This window comes from Accipiter gentilis, chromosome 2 (genome assembly GCF_929443795.1).
Source record: "Accipiter gentilis chromosome 2, bAccGen1.1, whole genome shotgun sequence".
In the NCBI taxonomy this organism is placed as follows: Eukaryota; Metazoa; Chordata; class Aves; order Accipitriformes; family Accipitridae; genus Astur; species Astur gentilis.
Window position 1 is genome coordinate 52608189 of NC_064881.1, and position 23993 is coordinate 52632181.

At 46.1% G+C, this 23993-nt stretch overlaps 1 protein-coding gene across 10 annotated transcripts in view; it reads left to right on the forward strand.

The window, feature by feature from the left end:
* Window positions 1-23993, forward strand: part of ADGRB1 (adhesion G protein-coupled receptor B1) — a 282552-nt gene that overhangs the window by 129838 nt on the left and 128721 nt on the right. For 9 of the 10 annotated variants that reach the window (XM_049825103.1, XM_049825138.1, XM_049825130.1 and 6 more), the window contains 9 exons: window positions 2155-2262; window positions 8113-8277; window positions 9836-10000; window positions 13402-13566; window positions 15939-16103; window positions 19917-20018; window positions 21540-21646; window positions 22423-22617; window positions 23675-23743. In XM_049825103.1, the coding sequence (XP_049681060.1) occupies window positions 2155-2262; window positions 8113-8277; window positions 9836-10000; window positions 13402-13566; window positions 15939-16103; window positions 19917-20018; window positions 21540-21646; window positions 22423-22617; window positions 23675-23743 (1241 nt within the window). The remainder of the gene's footprint in view (window positions 1-2154; window positions 2263-8112; window positions 8278-9835; window positions 10001-13401; window positions 13567-15938; window positions 16104-19916; window positions 20019-21539; window positions 21647-22422; window positions 22618-23674; window positions 23744-23993) is intronic. The other variant, XM_049825157.1, reaches the window with a different exon arrangement.

Sequence of the window (23993 nt, forward strand, 5' to 3'; positions counted from 1 at the left end):
TGGTGAGGGGAGGTCCAGGGTGCCATGGTTGCATTTAAAACTTCTGTTTGGCTCTCTTATCTTTCCTTCCTTCTGTCCTGCCTCCTATCTCTCTGTCCATCCATCCATGCTCACTGGCTACTTCTGGGATATTCAGTCCCAGGTTTTCCTTGTCACCTTGCTGTGGGCAACTGTCAAAGCCATCCAAGCTCCACATCTACCACTTGGTTGCTCAGCCACTGTTTCTCCTCCCAGACAAAACAAGTCTCTGAGAAGCCTATGGGATTTACTGCAGATGCAGATTTTGTGTGTTCTTGTGGTTTGTATGCTTTCATGAAGAGGACTTAGAGCAGATGAAAGTGCATGGGTATAGCCAGCAATGGGTGGTAGGTACGGAGCAGGGTTTGTGATGTGTCCCAAATATGGGACTAATTTAACTTGTCTCCTAAGCAAACTCAAGACACTGGATATTGGAAAGCTAGCTAGAGGCTGGCATTCATTTTTAATTGAATCTTACACAGGACAGTCCCATGACTTTGTCGCTATTAAAAACTTAGGATTTGGGCCCTTTCTATTCCGGTAGAGAGCCAGATAAAAACAAGGAATATGCAAATATCAGGATGTTTGTAGTCTGATATCCGGCTATTGGTGCCTTTCTCTTGATGATGGCAGGCACGTGACTACACCATCCCATTCCCTCCAGCCAGCAGCCTGCAACCAGTCAGTGCTGGGAAGGTTTGGAGGAGTCAGTGTGACCAGTTCCTAGGTTCCTTAAGTTCTGCTTTCAGGCAGCAGTATTGGGAAATAATATAAATTCACAAACTAGATGGGCCTCTTCCACGAACCAAGCTGCTGAATATAAAGTCTGGCTCCTGGCAGGGACTCTGAATCATTCCTCTTGCTCCTCTGCTTTCCCTTTTTGGATGGCAATAAAGACTCCTGCCGCTACACTGAAGCTTCATTAACCTTTATTAATTTTCTCAGGGTTCCGGGATCAAATTTGTCACCATTTCATCTCTTGGCACTTTGTACTTTTTGAAAAGATGTCTGACTGTTTTACCTCCTTGGGGAAAAAAGATCCTCTGTCTGGAACTTGTTGTTTGGAAACAAATTTGTTGCCAGATCACAGATTACTTGGGCTCAGCTCTGCTCTCTGCTATTCTGCATGGCTCCGGTGGAAGCAGCTGAGCTCTCCTGAGTTACAACAGGCAGTACTGGTGGGTGGGATTTGGTGGCAATCGCTTGGTTGTTTCTCTATTTACTAGGGAGAGCATGTGCCAGGGTTGCAATGTGCCCAATAACATGGAGAACGGAAATTTTAGTTTCCCCTCTAGCAAATTCAGGGCTAATCCACATGGGATGCAAATGCAAAGCTGGCAAGAAGTGTGGAAGGAACAGGGGTGCTAGCTGCCAGTCAGGAGTTAAATGCCTTAACTTTACAGTGGATGCATTATTTACCTTCTGATCTCAACACCATGGTCTTTGGTGGGAGATTTTCAGCTAGGACAGTAGGGTCAGGAGCTTCACTCTTTCACCTGAGTTGAAAAGGTGGCCAGCCATACCTCTGTTGGTACATAAGTCACTTTGTTGATACCAGACCTTCATCTGTCCTTGTTTCTGGTGGTAGGTCTGTGAAGGAGACATCCTTTTGAGCTATCCCCTTCCTTTTCACCTGCCCTGCCCTGCCTGCTCTACTCAGCATTTTCTGGTTACTCTACAGAGCATTGCTAAGTTGATAGTGGTTGCAAGGCTGAGTTTTCCACCAAAAAATACTGTCAGTCATCACCATAGATGTTGAAACACTGCTAGGGATGGTGGGATTCGGTGTCAGCACATCTAAAAAGGCTAAATCCTTCATGAGCACAGCAAAGAGTACAGACACCCTAGAAAATCGTTGCAATTGATTAAAGACCAGACATAAGGGATCATATTCTGCATGGTCCCAAGTCTCACCGAGAAACAAGGGGTTGAACTGCCAGCCAGTCGAATCTTGCAGGCTGGCCTGGTGCTAAAGCCTCGGGGACTGCTGGTGGCCAGGGGTGCTGGGGTTGGAAAGCAAGTGATCATGTCAACCAAACGTTGCAGGTCGCTGTTGTTTATACGTGTAACCTTTGTAGTGAAAGATCTTGCAGAGTGAACCAAGGTGTATTTACATGACCCATTACCTTGCCATAGCCAATGGACGCTATAATTCCAGAAGCCAATCGCTGAGGTCCACAGATAACAGAAAGCGAGAGGACACTGACGAACTGCAGCACTACGGGTACCCTGCACCTCAAATAGGTAAGCTCTGACCTACCACAACAGCCTCTGGAGATGGCACACTGCCTGGTCACTGCAATTCCTGGCTGGGCAGGGCTGACTGCATTGACTCGCTTTGCTGTTTCAATGACCCAGCTAACCAACTCTTTTCCCCCCCAGGTTAGTGTGGGCTTATCCAACAAGTCACACACTGAGCAAACGGTCATCACCCAGTTTGTTCCCATCCCATTGCCCTGCAGGGTTTTGTGTTGTTCCATTAGCCAGAGAAGGCAAAAAGGGTTAGATGCAAAGCCCTAACAAAACCATGCATCTCACAGACCGCTTCTCATCACCCTGCCTAGTTCTAAGTCACTGCTTTGTCTGAACTATCTAAATAGCCATGGTTCATTAAGCCAAAGCTGACCTTACTGTGATACAGCCTCTTTGCTGATGTCCATGTCATGCCTTCCCATTGACCATAGGAGGAGGTGTGCAGGGCATGATGGGGAGAGAGCAGGACTGCTTTCCTCTGTCACTAGGTCTTTAGTGCTGTGCAAGGACTTCTGTCTGGTAGGTTCCACAGCAGAACCTTCCACCCTTCCACAACAGAAGGGAAACAATATGTAGTAAAATCAGAGAGTGTGATCTGGGAAGATGGGAATGAATTGGACCTAGATCTATGCCAGGTCTAACTGGAGAGGTTTTGTGCTCTCCCTTCATGGCTGTCTTTCGTGGCAGGAGCTCAACATATTGTGGGTCTTTGGCAAAGCAAGGTGTGCTGAACATGACTACAGGTTAAAATCATTGTCCAGTGACCTTGCAAATATTTTGTGTTCTAGAAAGGCTTTGGACAGGTCACTTGAAGAGCCAGAGCTGTGAAATGGATTGTAAGGGGAGCGGGTCATATTCTGGTGTAAATTAGCTGTGCTCCATCCAACCCAGCAGGACTTTGCCAGTGTACAGCAGTGAACAGTGTCATGAAGCTGTGTGGTGTGGAGGCTCTGGGGGTGATTGGGCAACGGCTGGGGTTGTGGCTTTTAACACAAGGCAGGGGACGGTCTGAATTTCTTTGCTACCCCACACCGAATCTGCTCTCTCTGGTGTGAGCAGCTCTGCTGCCTGCAGGATCAGTGGCAGCTGGCAAAAGACTGCAGGAGAGAGAGGGTGTTTGCACCGCTATAACCTGGTGAAGCTGAGCTCAATCTCTCAGTCATATGTGTCCAAATGGCAAGGAAAAGAAGGCGCTCCAAGGCAGGTCCTATGATGTTTCCTGTTGTTCCTACTCTGCCTGGTCCCAGGTCCTTCCCCAATGCTTTGTTCCAGCCTGTAGCTCAACCATCAGGTTTATAGTTTGGCATTTCTTCCTGCTGTACAGCTGGATACCGCATCTGGGCTCAGTGACATCTCTGTTAACTCCTTGCCATCATAGCCACTGCTGTAGCATCACTGACTTGGGCTGTGGTATCCCTGAGCGCAGGACAGCCTGGGAGACCCTGATGGGAAGATGTGTGTTGCTCAGCTGTGAGCTTGCCACGCTCCTGCTGCTCTGCTTTCTGTCCCAGGAGCAGCAACTGCATCCAGGTTGTTCAAGGAGATCAGGATGGAGGAGATGTAAAGACAAGGCAAAAGGTACAGCCCAGGAAGGGATTTAGAGGGAGACTTCAGCTGGGGATACCAAGGCAAAGCCCAAGTCTTCCTGAGAAATTAACACAGACTGTAGGGGATAAGCCATTTCACATCCACTCAAGACCTAGAAAAATACGAAATACCGAAGCCAGCTATAAGAACGAGGGATGAGGGGATGGCCCTGCCCAGTTGAAGGCCAGTATTTTCTCCTGCCCACCCTCGGCAGCCCTGGTGTCCAGGTTCTGTTGGCCTGTAGGCTCTGGCACAGTTGTGCTCTCAGCTGCGATGCCGCTGGCTGCCCACGTTGTCTGTCCCAGCAATAACACAAGAGTGAGATCCAGCCCAGCAGGTCCTTGGCATCGGCCCTCCCAGCTCAGCCTACAGATTGCTTCCAGGAGGTCTTTGCCAGCAGCAGGATGTGAGCGAAGAAGCGACTTGCACGTGGCGAGATGTCAGATTGACAGATGACACCAAAAAAAGAAGGGATCCTGGCAGAGGGATGACAGCGATGTGCTGCTCCATTAGTGCCAAGGGAGGAAATGTCACGGAGAAGCTGCAGGCACCCACCAATGGGGACCCCACAGCCAGCTGAGCTCTCTGTAAGGACAGCTCAGTTACTCTCAGGACTGGCCAGGCGCTGGAATGGATCCTGGATTGCAGTGCTACATTTCCATGGAGCGATGCCCAGTGTGTCTCCTTCTCCAGCACCTACTGAGACCTCTCCAGCTGCAGGAGAGGTGCTGCATCTGGCTCTGTGGGAGCAGCAAGCCCTGCAAAGGGCCATCTTCCCACCCGAAGAGGGGTCCTTGGCCCTGCTGATTCCTTTGGGGCACTCTTGTTAATCCCCAAGGTAGCCTGGAGCATCACAGGACAAATCAAAGGTCAATCCTGCGGACACATCTGTATACAGGCAGCAGTCAGGATGGAGGGCAGTGCATGGCCCCTTGTCCTCGGGGTGGGGTGAAGACCGATTTGGTGGACTGTATCTCTGGCAGGTCTAATTATAAGACAGTACTGAGCTGTAATAGGGGGCTTTCAAACCCAATGAGCATGGTAGACTTCTTTCCCTTATATAAAAAACCAACCAGGATCCACTTCTGGGGTAAATAATTGGAAGATACTGCATCCAGTAGTTTGTATTTGCTGCAGTCTGACCCACAGGGATGCAGAAATTCTTCTCATCCATAGTTTTGATGATGGCCAATATTCTGTTCTTCTCAGATAGAGAATGAGAGAGCTGGTCCTGATGCCTGAGAGTGTCTCAAAACTTGGTCTCACATGGTTGAAAATCAGTTTAATTTCTGCAAGGTTGAGACTAGACTGGACATAGTGCCCCAGTAGACTGAGATAAATTGCTTAGCTCAAAACAACACCAAACCCAAAGGAGTACTTGGAAAATAAATTATATTATGGATTTAAAAGCCAGGGTTTGGTGCAATGTGAGAGATGATAATTGAGGAGATGTACCTCCAATCATAGATATTTCTACTGTGAAAGGGCAAAGGCCAAAAATAATAAAGAAGAGGAAAGAAGTGGAAGAGGTGGCATTTGGTTCAAAGATGCCATTATTTCATCCAGTGACACAGTAACTCTTGTCTGAATATGGAGATTGCAAAACCACAGCCAGGTCTGAGTGGGGAGGTGGTGGGATGGGAGGCTCTCCAAGCCATGAGTTGCTGATGGAGGAGGCCACTGTGTCTCTGCAGGCTTCCCCTGTCCCACCTTGGGCCTCTCAGAAAGACTTTTGGGCACAAACTGGCAATGTTTAACTATGAAAAAATGCCAGCTCCCTGCCATTGAGGGACTCGATGCTGCTGGGTGCAGTGCCAGGGAGGTCGCTCAAGGTTGATGGAGGGTGTTCTCTGAGTAATGCAAAGGCATTGTCTGTTCGTGCAGCATCCAAGCAGGCTACGTAGCAGGAATGGTTGGAATTTGTGGGCCAGAAAGGGATCTCTGGGAATCTGGGCCACTCTGGATGCCAAATGCTGAAATGATGGTACTCAAAAAGGCAACTTGCTGCTGTTGAACTCAGAGAATCACAGGACTGTCTGTCTGAGAGAGCCAGTTGAGTTCCTTATTGAAAAGGTGGCAAAATTACCATGGAGATGCAGATCTCTGTATACCAGCAGATCTAACACTTGAGAAACAGGATATGGGAGTAATGTTTTCTTGAAGCCCCAAGGCCTCAAAACACACACCGTCTCTTATATATCCCAGAGAAAGACCAATGGTCCATAACATCTATCTAACTGGAACCAGCTGGGCAGGTTAATGAAACAAAACACAAAAGCAAAGGGGAACAGTATTGAGCAACTTTGGCTTAATGAAGAAAAGCAGTTACGTCTCATGATAATCGTTACAATGGCATAGATGAGGTAGAGAAAGACTCATCCTTATTTCCAGCTCTTTCTAAGTTCAGCCAGTAAATGAAGGAATGAAAGGCTGTCCATTGTACATCAAGGACAGGTCTTCCTCTACACTTTCCCCCTTCAACTGGCCTGCACATACTGATTCACCAAGCTCCAGTTAGCGGGTGTATTTTTAACTACCAACTGCCTGAATGACTAGAGACATTCAAAGTAGATGTGCTGAAAAGCATGACACATAATAAATAACATAGATAACTATCAAAAATCCCAATGAGCAGATTGATGAGAGCCACAAACAGTTGAAACCCTGCCTAAAATTTCATTGCACGCAGAAAACTCCCCTTAAGGCACTAGCAAATAAGTATACCACCTTGAGAAAAAAGTCAGACATGCACAGCTTTAGGCAGTATTGGGCAGCCTGGTGGTCTCCAACCCACACAGTCCCCATCACAGTTCCTGTACTGACGCTGACTTTCATACAGCTGGTTTATAACCCACACTGCCCTACAAGCAGGCTGAGTTCCTAAACTGTAGCAGCCCACTGCTAGAGTCTCTTCCATGCTCTATGTTGCAGCTGATCAATCCAATACAATATCTACTGTCCAGTTTTCTTTGGGAATGGGGTGGTGGTGTGGGAAAACACATTCAAAGTGCTGGGTGTAGCTCAGGCTGTGCCATGTTGTATGACCCCTGAAGTCATGCTTACCCTCTGCATCCAGTGCCATGATCCGTTTTGTATCATCTGTAGTCTGCCAGATGCACCTGGTTATGATGTGACATGGTGCAGTCTGATGCTCTGATGAACTTGTTGCTAGAAGGGTATGCCCCTCTGTTATGCATCCTCAAAGATGTGTGGTGTTTAATTGTGCTATATGCCTGTCTACTATACATAGCAAATGTTGCGTTCTAGGTTTATCATGTGTATTTATTAGTAATCCATGAAAAATCCCCAAACACAAACAATGCAAAGCTTAATTAAATGAAACAGAGGAAGCTTTTGTTTTCATCTGGGGGAGAAAGGCATTTTCTCAATGATAGACTAATGCCTATGAAACTAATGGAAAACTGTCTTTTCCCTGCCCGTGTCACACTTCTGGTGACTTATCTGGAGTCTGTGGCCTGGCTGAAACACCCCTGGCATGACCATCTGTCTGCAGGGATGTTAAAGACAAAGGGAATATGTCTCATTGCTTTCCACTTCCATCTCTTCTTCAATGGGATGCTTTTATTTGCCTTTTCAATACTGCCCCATCAGGTGAGCAGTTGATAGGGACTGTACGATGCCTGGGAACAGTCAGCTTTGTTCTGTGTCACATGCTTAAAGCAGATCCTCTCCACAGGTGAAGGAGATGCCAAGTGAAAGCTCTGTGGGATTACTTCAGCCAATGACCTTCTCGGGCACTGTCATCTTCTATCTTGTTTGCTTCTCCACGGCCAATCTGCATTGGTAGGGGCTGTGAGAAGAGTTGAATCCTTACAACTGCTCCATTTATGGACACATTTACTATATGTCTAATCCATGTTACTTCATTAGTACTATCTCTGAGTAGATGATACGTGTCCCAGCTCACATGGTTCTGCAGTGGCTACTCCACCTCATCATCAGTGGTGGAGCCTGCCCTGCTCAGTGCCCTTACGCTTCCACAGTGTCCTTCCTTTTTTTGTGTGCGTGTGCTACAGCTCTACGCAGTACCTCCCGCAAAAACTTTTATCCCCTTGCCAATCTTCACATTTTCTCACAGCTCCCTTTGCACCCTTCTTGTCACACCACACGTGGGACACACCGCACAGCTTCACAGATTGCCAGCAACTGCTGAAGTGTAACTTGGAAGGCACTGCCCTGGAGATCCAGGTACCAAGGATGCCACATCCTCACCTTCTGCTCCAACCCCAACAGGTGACCCCGCGGCGGAGGAGTGGTCCCCGTGGAGCGTGTGTTCGACCACCTGCGGGGAGGGCTGGCAGACCAGGACGAGGTTCTGCGTGTCATCTTCCTACAGCACTCAGTGCAGCGGCCCTCTCCGGGAGCAGAGACAGTGCAACAACTCTGCCGTGTGCCCAGGTGGGCTGAATGCTCCATGTACGCAGGGGAGGGAGGGGAAGGGAGATGCATGGAGGATTGACTGTCTGTGATATCTCCACTGTGATATCTTCTTGGAGGGAGATGGGTTTTGTTTCCTTTTCCGTCTCTTTTTACCCTAAAGCCTCATACAGAGCCCCTTGTTAGACCAAGCACCATTAGATGGGCACTTGTTTTGCACCGTATAGACAATTTGATGCTATCTAGAGGCAATGAACACAGTACATCTGAAAGGCATGTGCCCTTTGGGGTGTTTCCAAGCATGGGGCAGACTGGGAAAGAGAAGCACCAGATGACACTTTCAGTTGCTTAGATGCCAACACTGGGCATACCAGTGCAAACAGCATGAAAAACTCAGGCTACTGGTATGTTTATGAATTGAGCCAGCCATCATCTCTGTTTTCATACTCCTTCTTCCACAATTTTGATGAAAAACTACAGTCTGGGGAGCCTGGACATTATTTTGAAGAATTTTGCTATTAAACTAAATGACTAAACTAAATTCATGACTCCTGACCAGCAACATCATTGTTCAGAACCAATCCTACAATGGTGAAACCACCGAGCTGTTTTCCCGAGCTGTTTTCCCGTGCTCTTTCCTGCATTTCCTCCTCTAGTTATCTTTTATCATGCAATATGCCTGGTGACAATTGCAAAACATTAGGTTTGAACACCCTTTTCCTGATACTGGTTGATCAGTCACTGTTAGCAACTGATGAAGGACTGGAAAAGTACGTGTGCGTTTGGTTTTTTTCTGAAGCATTATTGATTTTGTGTTAGCTTCTCCAGTAAAGCTGGAAGGGATGAAGTCCCTTAAGAGAGATCAGTACATTCTTGTAACATTTGGCCTCTAGAGATTACAGTGACTAACCTTCCATAAATAACCTGGCCAGATTAGATTAGATTAGATTGGAGAAGATTAGATTAATATAGATTAGAAGGCTTTAGATGTCTAATTCCAGGAGTTATCAGTGATGGCCTGAGCACTGTTGGAGCATGTTGCCCATCCCATTTTATTCTTCCAAGTCTCCCTAGCTTTGCCCCCATGGTGTCACTGACGTATGATAGTAATTAGTAGCCAGACTACAGCTTTTCTGAGAGCTTGAAAATGCTGTAGCCTTTGACAATTCAATGAGAAAACCTGCTGAGGGAGGGAAATAAGGGTAAGAAGTGACAAAATAATGGTGATGCTGCTTCCCAAAGGGTGAGGGGTTTTTTGTTCCTCTCTAGCTAATTACATCTTTTGCTCAAAAAATGCCCTTTTCTCTTGGCTCAAAAATCTGAAAAATTAGGGTCAATTAAAAGTGCATTGTGATTTATTTCAAATAGACTGGGAAGTACCAGACACTTGGTGTTGATACCAAAGCATAAAAAATTGCGCGATGTTCCTCTTGCACATTTGGGGTTGATTTGTTCTTGGCCTTCCCACACTTATTTCTCACATGCTGCTCATTCTGGGTGGGAAGATACTGCGCTCTGTGGGCTTGCTCGCTTCTTCAGACCTCCTTTGGAAAGGAAACTTACTTTGCTTTGATTGCAGTGCACGGCACTTGGGACGAGTGGTCTCCATGGAGCTTGTGCTCTTCCACGTGTGGGAGAGGATACAGGGATCGGACCCGCACGTGCAAGCCCCCACAATTTGGTGGGAACCCCTGCGAGGGCCCAGAGAAGCAAACAAAGTTCTGCAACATTGCACTTTGCCCAGGTAAGGCAGTTAGAGATTCGAAGCCTTCCCTCCAGCAGGTCTCTCCATCTCCAAAGATGCCCACACATGGCTCATCGAGTGGGTCTGTAGCTGCCTAAGCTGAATCAGCACACAGTCTGCACTGTCTCGAAGAGGACCCTCTATAAGGAAAGGACACATTGGAGGAACAACCTAGAGGTCCTTTGGGGTTATTCAGCTAAGCATTGTCTCAGGTTCAGGTTTGCTCTGTGTAATAACTTTCAGAGGACACATTATATGGGATAGATCTGGGCTCCCTCAGCTGTCACTACTATTTTCAAGACCATCTTAAGCGTCTCACCTGTTATATCCAGTGAATGGTTTAAAGTTATTTTGCCTGACTAGACTTGTTATTGTGCTGCAATTAGTTAATAGTTTTACTTGCTAGCAATATACATGCTTTAATTCACTATATATGCAAGATTTCTCTGTACCTGATCCTGCTTTGGGTGGTGAGATGGACTAAGAGACTCCTGAGAGGCTTCCATGACATATTTTAATACTTTTAAGTACCTTTTCCCTACCCTTAGATTTCACTTCCAAATGACTCTCCCCAAGTTTTGCTTTGAAACACCAGAAAGAAACCTCAAGATGAAATGGCTTTTAACACTGGAAATCCACTTGAGCTCCTGTGGCTTCCTTCCCTTGAAGCAGACAGGCTCTGGGTTTACCACAAAGTCCCTATTAATTTAACTCAGGGTGCCCTGGTGAACATGATCTGAACACGAGGGAGCTCCCCAATACTCCCCCCTCTCCCAGGGTAATGTCAACTGACATTTTTCCAGTTTAATGAGAATCATTATGAGACATTATTTTATCCCCTGTTTTGTGAAAACATTTGTGAGAAGCCTCCTGGCATTTCCCAGCCATTTTTCGCCACAAGTAACTATCCTTGGATTTCTGGCTGTGGTCCAGAAGACTCTACTCAGAATAAGAACATCCCAGACACCAAATTGACTCTGTCATAAAAAGACAAATTGAAGAAGTCAGACCTGGCATTGCTTGGGCAATAAAGCATACCCTGAGTTAACATTGATCCATAATTAATTTAAATACAAATAAATATGTGAATATACTGCAATGAACAAAACAATGGTAGAAAAGATAGGCAGCCCAAATGCAAGACTTCAGTTCTAATTAATGCCACAAAGGCAATCAGTGGCTTTGCAGTGCCAAATGAGTGCGGCGTTGGGGGACTCATTGAAGCACAACAATGGGCACTGCTCAGCGCTTGACACACCAGACAGTCATATCACTTATTACCGCCCCGCTCTGAGGATTTATTACTACAACTGATAAAAATGCTCTGCTGCAGGGACAACAGAGCTTTTGTTCCTCTGGAGCAGTAGATATCACAGGCTGAGCCCCAAGTCCTTTGGAGACAGAGAAAAGGGCAAAGACAATGCCAGTCTCTGCGTAGACTACACCAGCCAGACTCCAAAAAACATTTTTGATAGACTCACACTGTGGTGTGACAATGGCACCGAGGAGTCCTTGCTGTGGCTATGATGGACAGCCCTCAGAATCTTGCCCAAGAGACATCTTTACATCGGTGCACGTGACTGGAGGTGCAACACAGCCATCTCTGTTTCTCCATTTTTTAAAAACATCTTTGAAATTACAGTCTATGAATAAATAATCACTCATCTCAAAGGAAATGACCTGTTCCCTATCACCCACTAAATGAGAAATTTATGGATGTGGCTCTCTTTTATTTTCCCACCTCCAAATACTCGCCCTTGTGGTAAGCTGCCGATCACCACTGCCACAACAGCAGGTAGAGCTTGGTAAATGCAACTTTTTTGGTAAATGCAACTTTTTGGTAAATGCAACATTTACTTTGGTAAATGCAGTATCACTTTTCCAACATAGGGGAATACTAATGAGGGACAGACACCGTCAGTTCATGGAAACTAGCAGCACTACCTTCAGTCAGAAAAGCCACGCTAATTTATACCTGGTAGGATCTACTTTGTGGGGTTTTGGAGAGAGGAATCACCTATCGGTCACCACTTCTTGCATTTCCCCTCTTTGGGATTGATAGGCACTGACAGGATGCCTGGAATTTATGCACAATGAAAACATCAAGTTTGGATTGCTAAAAACAAGCACCTTTTGGAAGTACCTTTACGCCTGCCTGAATTTTCACACCTGAGCTCACATGACACCCTCTAAGTTAACAGTTGATTATTTAGATGTTTTTGACATTTTTTTACATGCTTGAAAACAAAAAGCTGCTCAACTGTAATGGGGATTATTCAGGGCTTTTCGAGTCCTTGCTGATTACACAGGAGACCACACTGCATATATTTTTCTTGGACTGACAAAGCCAAAGAAAATGAGCTGCAATCTAAAGCAACGTGATTTGAGCCAGAATTCAGACTTTTCAGGGATTCAGGTTGTTTTTCTGAGTGAGAGCTAGCAGCTAATGAGAGCTAAACAGAGCATGATGACCACTGTTAATGAGAAAAAAGTGCTCCAGGAATAGCAGACTGGGTGATGGATCTGTTGATGAGGGACCAATTAGGATGTAACTGCCACACTTGGGAATGGCTCACATTGTACCACGCTAATAAGATATATTCATGTTTCTCTCCAACCCCGTCCCTATCATAACCTCTATTGTCCCTCCCTCCTCTATTTAATTATCAAAGACACTGCTGTGTAGAGACATATCAAGCCTGTCAGAGTTAATTCATCTGTGAGAGAAGCACATTGACCACACACGCACACTCTGCTCGTGGTCTCCTGTTGGAGCACACCTTTGCTCTGAGTATTTCCTTGCTAGCAGCGTGAATTCCTTTGAATAATGCTGTGATTTGAGTTTCTGTGTGTGCTTAATGAAAAACAGAGCATTTGGGTGCTTGAGAAAGTTCCCTCCCCGCCGACTCATGCATTGCTTTAGTGAAAAATGGGTTCCTTCAAAAAGTGCTGATTGCCCAAAATGGGAAATGTCATGGTAATGTATTGATTCCTTCAAGATTTTCAGTGAAAACATGATCCATGCTCTCTATTTTGATGTTATGTTGTGATCGGCAATATTATTAGTTTTGACTTTTATGTTGGAATGTGTAATATCAATAATTTCAACTTTCATGGTGTTATGTAGAGTACAGACATAAAAATTGAAATGTTACGGCACTTGCATCCTGCCGGGCCATAACATACGAGCTGGAGGTTGCAGAGGGTCCCAACAAATTGATATTGCCACAGTTGTCTGAACTTTTTCTTGATGTTCTTTGCTCTTTCTCACACTATGACTCCGGTTTGTCCTCCCCTGCCTTGGTCCCTTGTAGGCAAAGGCCAGAGACTCTTACACATGCCTCCTTCCAGTGGGAGCGATTTTCACATTCAGTTTTGTTATCTCTCTTTGGGCCACTCAGTGGACGGCAACTGGAATGAGTGGTCGAGCTGGAGCTCCTGCTCTGCCTCCTGCTCCAACGGCACCCAGCAGCGGACAAGGGAGTGCAACGGACCCTCCTACGGGGGAGCCGAATGCCAGGGACACTGGGTGGAAACCAGGGACTGCTTCCTACGCCAATGCCCAGGTCAGTGACCAATGACTTTTTCTTTCTCTTGGCTCATCTTTCTCCACAGTCCCAGGCAGGCTTTTGTAAAATTTTTCTTTGCGGAAGAGCTGCGCAATTTTCACCAGTAATGCAGTAATAAGGTGGTTGTGGATCATACCAGCAGACCACGCCAGCCAAAATCCATAGCTGGCAAATGGTCCAGGAGACCCCAGAGAGGTGAGTGATTACTCACAGGGAACGTGTTTTTCTAACCTTAGACACCAATTTTCAACATGTGCTTATAAACCCCAAACAATGTATCAATGAAACCCTTTCCTTGCGTTCACAATGCTTCAATTTTCCTCCTCTGTTTTGGTTTTTTTTTTGGTTCCTCTTCTACCAATTCATCACTCCTAGTTATAGTTGAAGCAAACAGGGAAGCAACCTCTGTTGTACCACAGCTTTCAACCTTAGCTATAACAATGTCTGGCAAAATGAAGCCGTGCTTCATGCCTATCTAAGACTTGTCACTTACTTTACTCAACTAGCTGTGTCTTAAAATAATAATAAAAACAATAATAACAGCAATAATGGTAATAACAGTAGTAATAATTCCTGCTGCCCCAGCTGCCATAGCCAGTACCTTACATTCAAAATAATCGCCTTGTCTTCACACCATGGACCATGAGCTCTAGGAGAGCCATTTCATGCAGGAGAAGCAATAAAAATTGAAGCAGATAACAGAGCACGCCTAACACCAGAAATCTGCATGTCTCTGAAACCAGCACTATAGAGTTGGGGGTGCAGTTTGCTCCTTTTTTTTTGCAGAAGTCTTGGGGGAGGCCATTGCAAAGGGACTAATTGGGTCAGCTGGTGTGGAAAATATCCTGACCTGGAAAGAACAACTAGAAGCCTTCAAGATGGATCAGCAACTAATTTTTCTTGCCGTGCTTCTCCTGGCCCATTCCCTGCCTCTCCTTGGGTGCTCCATCCCTGTTAGACCACAGGACTGAGAAGGAGTGGACCCCTGAGATGGAGAGGGTCTTTCTCCCTTTTCCAAGAGAACAGGGACAAGCAGAAACAGCTCAGCTCTTTAAGGCACTTCTCATACCTTTCTCAGGTGGGCAAGTATTGTTCTCTCCAGTCCACAAGCATAGAAGCCAGCAGCTCTTCAGCCTGGTATACCTGTTTCCTCAGGGAATCCCTATCCTCTCTGGTAGCATCACCATGTGCAGCAGAGAGTCAGTGGTATTTAACACGGGTATTGGTACATGGTTTCTAGTAGGTTTTGGTGGTTAGGTATCTCACTCCTTCTTTGCAACTTACGGAGATCTTCAAAGACAAAAAGGACCTCACTGTCTTTTAGACAACCTTGTCCCAGTGATTTCAGAGTTAGCTATCAAACCAATGTTATGTATTCCACCGCATACAGTGTCACCAAAGAAAGCACCAGAGGTTGGTGCTGTCCCTCTTCTTTGATAACATTCTTCTACTTCTTGGAGAAGAAGAGAGAGGTCCCCCACCCTCCCAAAAGGAGTTATTCAACCCAAGATGATGTGTTAACTCCTAATTAGAACCCAAACAGTAATCAGCAGACTTAGGTCATTGTTCTAGTTCTGTCACTGAGTTGTTTCTCATCTGTGATGCAGCAGAGGAGAATGTTTCCCTACCTTGCAGGCTTGTTGTGAGGGCTAATTAACATTTTTACAGTGCTTTGATAAATGCCATTGTTAATGTAAAAGAAGCAGCAGTTTGATAAATGCCATTGTTAATGTAAAAGAAAAGAAAAAAACAAGTAACATTTCCACTGAATCTGTAAAGATGTTGGGAGAAGATACAGTGGAATGAGACAATGTCCCAAACCTCTCTCCAAGGCACATGAAATAACAGTGCAATAGAAATGGTTGGAGGGAGGTTAAGTTGATGTTTCTTCATGTTTTCTTCATGGTTTCTCACTCTCTAAATCCCTGAGCCAGACCTTCTCTGGGAAGGTCTATTTTCACACCTACATTGTACGTCTTGCAACCAGACTCAAGCTATGGACTTTGGCTGGCAGACGTGGCTGCCAGGCAGGTTGAATCCCTGCCCACCTGAAGAATGTTCATGAGCACAGCCCCAAATCTGAGCCCAAGGAAAGAGATAGGGCTGTTTTTGCAGGAGGGGAGGATACTGAGGAGAAACACAAGAACACCCTGCAACTATTAAAGGGCTGCTGCAATGGGAAAGAGCACACACTGATTTCATGTCTGTTGAGGATCAGACAAAGATCCGAGGCAGGAGACCTCCCTTCCCACTGAGCCATGCTCTATTCACCCTATGTTCAAGTGCTCACCTTGGGACCTTGCCTCCTTCTGTTGCAGTTTATGTTTGGGATGTGACAGGCTGTTTCTCTCCTCTTTTTTTGTCTCCAGTGGATGGAAAGTGGCAGGCTTGGGGAGTGTGGGGCAGCTGCACCACCACGTGTGGAGGTGGGACTCAGAGACGTGACCGTGTGTGCTATGGGCCCTTCTTCGGTGGAGAGACTTGCCAGGGCCCCAAGGAAGAGTATAAGCAGTGCAATGACAGAAAGTGTCCTGGTATGTACCCCAGACCCTTTGCGCTTTCCTTTACTTGGGGGAGGACAGGGATTTTGGAAAAAGCATCCTGTGTCAGAGAGCTGAAAGCAGCAAGCAGTTGTGATCTAGTTAGATCCTGCCAATAACCCAGGCGCAAGATATGTCAAGGGCTTGATTTAATTCTTGCCCAAACCATGTTGATTTCAGTGAATGTTTGGTAAGTCCCACCAGTCTAACCATACTGTTTTTCATCTTTTCATTGCCATAGAGTCATAAGAGGAAGAGACACACTGTTTGATAGCAAAAACTTGTATCAGAGTCTCGAGTGCATGAAGTAGTTGAGTATTGAGGATGTTGCAGTGGTTTCCCACCCTTTGCCTAGCCTCTGGGAGACCTGCACACCACTTAATTTTTAAAAAAGACAGATGTGTCTACATCTGTCAGAGCCTTACCCAATCTCACCCTCCTCCAGCTACAGCCATGGGAGCAGCATCAATTGGAGAAAAAGGGTGCAAAATCCTGAATGGAGGACAAATGAGCTGTAGGACAGGGGAAAACCTGGGGTTTAATGTGAAAAATAAGCAGAAACAAATACTTGCAAGTGTGAATGTTTCTGTGTGTCTCTCACAGTATAAAGAGGCCAGAAAAAAGGCCTGTGCACAATTTTCATTTTCTTTCTCAGCCTCAGATGAAGTGCCTGGTGAAATTGCTGGTGGGGAATCCATGGCCTATGTGATGCTGGCAGTCAGATTGCATCAATTGTAACAGGCCTTGATTTTTGGCCGAAAGGGTAATTAATTGTCGAGCAGCTCAGTCAGAGACTTGAGAAATTCTCATGGTGGTATCCTGGCAGTCTTAGTGAAAAGGGGTGTCTCCCCAAAAGACAAGCTGGAGCTCGGCACAGAGGGAGCAGTTTTGGTACAGATTTTTCTGGAGGTGGATCTGCCATGTTGAGGACAGCTGACCCTCAGACTCCCTTGCAAACTGCTGAAGACAAAGATGAAAGCCAAAGCACTACAGCGTGGAAGTTTCAGCCCGTTTATCTCGAAGATAACAGAGAAAGAGGCTGTGTGACAGCATATTCACTCTTTCCAGCTACACTCTAATAAAAGACATCACCTCTCCTTACAAGCTATGCCTCTCAATTAGCAGTGGCGTGTGAGAATCTCTTCTAACTCAGCCACAAAGCTTTCCCTCGCCATAGAAAATCTTAGCACCGGGTTGTCTGGTGGTGTCTACAGAGCAATGCAGATTTAGTTCAGCTTCAGTGTGTGCCAGCTGGGGCCCTGGCAGAACAAGCCCAATCTTTTCTTCTCTTTCTGCAGGGGCTGATGCCTGCACAGTGCTCAAAAGGAAAAGGCATGTCTCAGGGTCTGAGCCCCGCTAGGGTTCAAAACCAGAAGGGTCTCACTGCAGTTGTTAATTTGCAAGGGAAGGAAAAGGTGGGAAATCATCAGAGGCTAAAAATAAACTCACTCAATTTGTTCTCGAGAAAGTATCAAATGCCGGCGTGATTTGATTTGAACAGAAGAATTGAGCTTAATTGGGTTAGTTATTAAAATCTCCCAGTGCAAATAGGTTACTCTGGTAAAAAGGATTTTGTTACGAAGCAACATCAAAAAGAAAAAAAAAGAAGAAAAAAAAGAGGATGAAATTACTCTCTCCTGGCCTGGGAATTGCTTCTGCACTCACTCTCAAGACAACGCCAGACAATCAGTGTATTTCTAAAGAGCATCTCTGATCCACAGCATCCCTCAGCGGTCCCCAGGGAGACTGCAGGGGTGATGAGACCAGGAAGGTTTGACAGGTCAGAGAAGGAGAAAGGGGAGGTCAGATGTAAACACACTCCCTCTCTGCTTTTTGATGTGCTCTGTTGTTTTGTAGCCGAGGGTGCTAGAAGCTTCCCACCCCATGCCCCAAGCCCTCCTTTGAACTACAGCTTGATGTGGAGAATCTGTGACCATGGCCAAAGCTCTGGTCCAAGAGGCAGGAATTTTGCATTCAGCTCCCGGCTCTGCCACAGGCTCTCTGGGTGACCATGTGCCTGTCACAACTGGGTGACTTAATCTTGCTGTCCTACAGCTCTGTGTCAACAGGTTGGAAATGATTTTCACCAACGTTTTGCCTTATCTACAGAAGTCATAAGCTGTTGGCATAGGAACTAGTTCTGCATATGTGCAGAGCACAGCAGGAGTTCCGCTTGCTCCCTGGGATTTCATTACAATAGCAATTACTCAAAAGGGAATTTTAAAACAGGGGAAGGAGCATCTGTTTCCAAGCAGAGAGCGTAACTTGTTCTTTACCAGTGTCTACTGGGGAGGAATCTGTCTTTGAACTGCAGCTGGGGCTGGAGCCACACAGTCTTGGAGCTTGACTAGAGGAGCAGTGATGTGTAGGCAGCTTGTTGGGTCTTGTATGACCCTGCTTCAAAGAAGCAGGACTTGCCATGCCCGTAATCTTAGGTTTGAGCTTTTCCCACAGCCAGGTTGGTGCTCTGGGTAGTTCCAGAGCAGCAATGGGGTATGTCCCACCACCAGGCATTTGCATCGTGATGAAGGTCCTGGAATGGTCTATGTAAGTATGGTCCCTTGTAGAAGGAAGCCTTCAGGTCATTGCTGCCCTGCAGCTCCCTTGGAAGCAACATGAAAACTCAAGGCCTCCCTCTTTTTTTATGGCAGATGAACATTTTCCCTACAGCCTTGGCATGTCTCTACTGGCACCACTGGACCCTGGTATGGGCAGCACATTCCTGAATGGGAGGGAAATTCAGCAGGCAGCTGCCAGGCTCCACAGCTGGTTGGCTTTGGCTTTGCTGCTGCCTTTCCTGACCGGTTGCAGGCATGCACTCAGCTTCCTTTTTACTGATAGTTTTACATGCACAATAAATAAAAGCTGTAATAGAAAACCATTAAATCAAGTTTTTTCTCTTCCCCACTCTCAGAATTGATAAATAGCTTTAACACCATCCTCATGGCTCCCTCTGTTTTACACGCGACAAGTAATCGGTTTCTCGGCACAAAGTTCTGTGGTGAATGTTTTTTCCCAGGTCCCACTGGCTCTGAGGCCAAATCAGCTCCACCCACAGACAGAAGCATCCAAAAACCTCCTTCCAAAGAGCTTTTCCTGCGATGTCTCAAAACACGTTTCTGCAGTCTCCTGGACTCTGCAGCAGTGTTTGGAAAAGAGCTGCTGATGCAAATCCAGCCTCTTGGTGCTCAGATCTTTTCCCTGTGTCCTTGCATAAGATGGCAGCAGACAGTGGGCCTGAATGAAGTCCTCCCAGGGGATATGTCCATCTTGTTTTTTCATCTACTTGTTGTTCCTTCCTTCATCCTTACTCCAACTTATTTATGCTGAGCCTCATTTTAGACACATCCAACCCTGAAGGTGGTGACCCTGAAGGATGGAAGGAGTAGAATCTGGAGCCGTGGAGTTCATCCACAAAAGGTGGACATCTGCCCATTAAACGAGAAAAGACAACTCTTTAGTAGGGTGTAGCAACAACAGCTTACTTGCAAAGAGCTGCCACAAGGCAAGGCAAGCGTGTTAGTGGACTTTCCCAGGTTGTTACATGCATATTAGTGAGCTAATCCTCGGGATGGATGGACGCCCAGTTTTCAGACAGGCAGAGCAAATTCCGGAGAGGTTAAGTGGCTTTGTCAGGGGCCATGCGCCAAGCAGCTGCGGAGCTGGGAGTTCACCTCCAAGCCTCCTGGCTCACACCACAGTGCTGTTCCCTCTAGACCACGCTCCCCTGTTTCCTCTTTCCATTCCCTTTTCCATGTCCCTCCTGAGGAGGAGGCTTTACCAATGGAGTTTTTCCTTCCCTTGCAGAGCCCCATGAAATCTGTGATGAGGAGAGTCTTGCCTCTGTGGTTTGGAAAGAGACACCCGCTGGGGATGCTGCAGCTGTCCGGTGTCCTCGCAATGCTACTGGTAAGGATGACTACCTGCCTTGGCTGGCGAGTTAGCCCACCCTCAGGATATCCTTCATCCTTTGCCTCCTAGATGAGGAGAACCTGGTTGTGGGAGGACAGGACAAGCAAATGGACTTTCCTCCCTTCACTCAGAGCTAAATTAATTATCTCCGGGTTTCTGTGGACCTTTACTGTTTAACAACAACTTTTTGGTTCATACTGGAGAATCTGAGGTGGTCTCCCATCTGCCTACTGCCCAGTCCTGGGACAGCTTTGCAATTAAGGGTTACTGTGGTATGTTCTCCTCATAATCTACAAATAGCTCCGCAAAAGCAGGTAGGGCTTTATTAGAGTCCTCCAGACTTGGGTGTTAGATTTCTCTCCATTGCCCATAAAACAAACCAGTATCTGAAAGTAGGAAATCTGAATTGCGTTGTCCACTCACAGGTGCTTTCCTTTCCTTAGAAACTATAGCAGCTCTCTAAACATATCTTCAAGTGCTCAAGTGGATGGTCTGATCATGGTGATGTGAAGTGATATGATCTGGGTATCTAGGTGTTATCTGTTGTGACCGTGGCCCTGTGTTCCCCAAGGAGTGGGAAGCAGTGCAGAGAAGGCTCCAGGAGACATGCTGGTGGTAGAGCTTGTCCTCAGCTAGATGTTCCTCACTCCCAGGCAGGAACAGAAATGGGGGCAGCAGTGTCAATAATGAACGTAAAGGTTTTCTTTTGTTTGAGTGAGGTTGTTGGATGCAGAAGAACCCTGCAGCTTTCTGACTCATACAGCCTGGAACAGTCAGTGTCATCCCAAACACTAGCCTAGAAGAAGGGCTGTGTCCATAGAAAGGTCACTGAATCATTTAGCAGTAGCAATGGGATTGTGGACGCAGCAAAGCCTGCTCCTCAGAGACTCTCCAAATGGCAACAGAATTGCTTGGGCAAGGTGATCCCCCTCCCCTTCCTCCTCACTGATATGTCTGTTCCTCTGCATTGCAAAAGCGTGTGATTACCACTGCAAAACTCACTGTAGACTGAAGCTAAGGAAAGGACCTGGGGGAGGACTGCAAGCAGCTTTAAGAGGTTTTCAGCTGATGCAGAGATGGTGCTGTTGGGTGTATTTATTCTCCTTGAGACTGTGTAGGCAGCATAAACCACTGTGGCTGGTTTACTTGCAAGTACCAGACCATGCCACCTGGGGAGGCTCGTGGAACTTCCTAAGCCAGGAAGAAAGCTGCCCTTCAGGGCATAAGAAACCTTCTTTCACCTTGACTAGCCATGTCCAATTTGTTAGGTTTTGTTTTCATTCCCAATTCCTTTTGCTGTCCTGCTCCTTGATAAGAAAATGCAGGAGAAGGAAATAAAAATAATCTCTCCTACATGCTTGTACGTGTTGTTCAGGCATCTGAAGATGCCCCTGCTGCCCTTTGTGCTGATAGGTGTGCCTGCATGGATGCTTGACCAGTTGTGGGTGACCTCCATGAAGCTGCTTGACTCTTCATCCTGCTGTCCTCACTCCCGTATTCATTTCTTTCCTCTTCCAGGGCTGATCCTTCGAAGATGCATTTTAGATGAAGAAGGGATAGCTTATTGGGAGCCTCCAACATACATCAAGTGTGTTTCTATTGATTACAGGAACATACAGATGATGGTAAGGCAGACTGACTTCTCAGGTCAGCAGGTTTGGGATCCCCTCAAATGCTTGTTGCAGTGCTACAGTTACAAAAAAGAAGGAAAGCAGCATTTCCATGTGAAAGGGAGATGTCAGCTCTGCCCTGCTTTTCTCTTACTGTTTTCATCTGCTTAACTTGAGATGCATGGGCACTCCATGGACAAGGAGTTCCTCACTGGGTGTTTTAATATCTAGCTTGGCAGAATCCAGGTCTTACCAGGTCTTTCGTATCTCTTTATCAGTAAGAATCGCTGTGACTATATCACTTCTAAATAAGCCACTTATTTTTCATTAGTCTTAAATTCATTGTTGCGATGAATTTCTGCTGATATCCTGTGGCTTGCCTTAAAACGGCATTGCCTTAATGAGAACTGCCCTCTCCTGTTCAGGACAAGCCACAGTCTGTCCTGAAATATTTCCAAATTTGTTATAAGAGAACCAGGTTTGGGAGCAAAAATCTTCCGTTAGCAGGCCTTGGGTTACAAACAGAATAACATCTGTGTAGTAGAGTAATCTCTTCTGACCCTACACAGAACCTTTCCTTTGTGAGCATACAGAAAATTTAACTTCTGCTCTCCTACCATTTTAAAAATATCACAGGCTCTCAGGCCAGCAAAGATTGTCAGATTCACCTAACCTGCACTGTGAATCACAAGGGAGGTCAAAAACTTTCCCCCAGCAATTCCTTCATTGAGCTCATTGACTTGACTTTGACTGTCCCTGAAGTGTTTGTCATGTTTCTTTCTGTTTCTCAGACCAGGGAACATCTTTCCAAAGCTCAGCGTGGGTTGATGGGAGATGGGCTGTCAGAAGTGCTCCAAAACCTTGTGGAAATCTCCCAGGATGGGACCAGCTACAGTGGGGACTTGCTGTCCACCATCGACGTACTCAGGAACATGACAGAGATCTTCCGTAGGGCTTATCATAGCCCAACTTCTGGGGATGTGCAGGTGAGCTGAGATGCATATCTTGGAGACCAAGACTAGGTTATAGGTTTGCGTGCATGCACAGGGCTCAAGGTTTGATTACCTCCTTTGGAGCTGATACAACGCTGATGAAAAGCCAGGGTATTTTCTGCCCAAGTGAAGTGTCTTTGTGTGTTAACAAACTCCTGTTTCGAGAGTTCGAGTGGTTCTCCCTGGCTTATAAAGTAAAAACTTGAAACCCAAAGTCACTCTGAACTATTTCAACCTGCTACTACTTTACTGTGTAGTCTAATTGATATGAGAACATTATTTGGAAGGGATTTCAGTCCAATGACTAGAGGTAAGACGATCCTCTGGTATCGGGTACCTGGATGTTGATGTGGGAGAATGTCTTGATGGCTTCTCATCCCAGGGTTTTACTTTCAGCGGTTGCATGCAGAATGGCTACAAGATATACCCTTGGGATGGGTCATCACCCCATGACTTGAAACATTAAACTGGTCCTACAGGATCTGCAATGGGTGATAAAACTAGAGAAAAAAAATCAATGGTCTTGAAATATCTTATCTCCTTCCTTCTCATACTGTGCTGCAAAGATACTACCATGCACAGCACCCTCTTGATCAGTCACTGCTTCTCTTGCCTTGTCGCAGACTAAAGAGGATCATAAGGCTTCCCTATGCTGGAAATAACAGAAACATTACAAAATAGGATAGGAAGGGATTTATACAAGGCAAGATCATCTGTCTTTAACCAGTTTCTGACAGATATTCTACCTAATCTGTTCTTAAAAACCTTCAGTAAAGGATACAAGACACATGCCCAGTCCAACATCTTAGCAGATATACTAGTCAAAGTGAAGGCCTTGGGAAAAAGGTCTTACTACAACCTGTTTTGCCATTAAAATCCTTGGGGCCAGAAGCCTGTGAAATGCTGTGGGACCCTTTGGAAATGGGACCATGAGAACCCTCTTGGAGCATGGCTAATTCTCACACGTTCCTCGCACATCACTGTGTCCTTCCTAGCCTGGGCTACGTTTGGCTAACCACCTTGTTTTTCCTCTTTTGTCTCCCTTCTCCAGAACTTTGTCCAGATCATCAGCAATCTTTTATCAGACGAAAACCGGGACAAATGGGAGGAAGCTCAGCTGGTATGAACCTTCAGCATCTTCCCTGAAACAAAACAGGCTTGCAGCATAGGCTTAAGCCGTGACAAGGAGAATTTCCAAGTGTCCACATGACCTCCTAGCTCTTCTTGCCCATGATGTGTTGTGTGGAACATATATCTGTTTCAGCTACAGACCACAAAAAATCATCTACCAATGCTGTTCTCCTTGGATAAATCCTTATGATGAAAGAGACAGAAAACTCAGACAGTCAGCTGTGGTCAGCTTCAGAGCT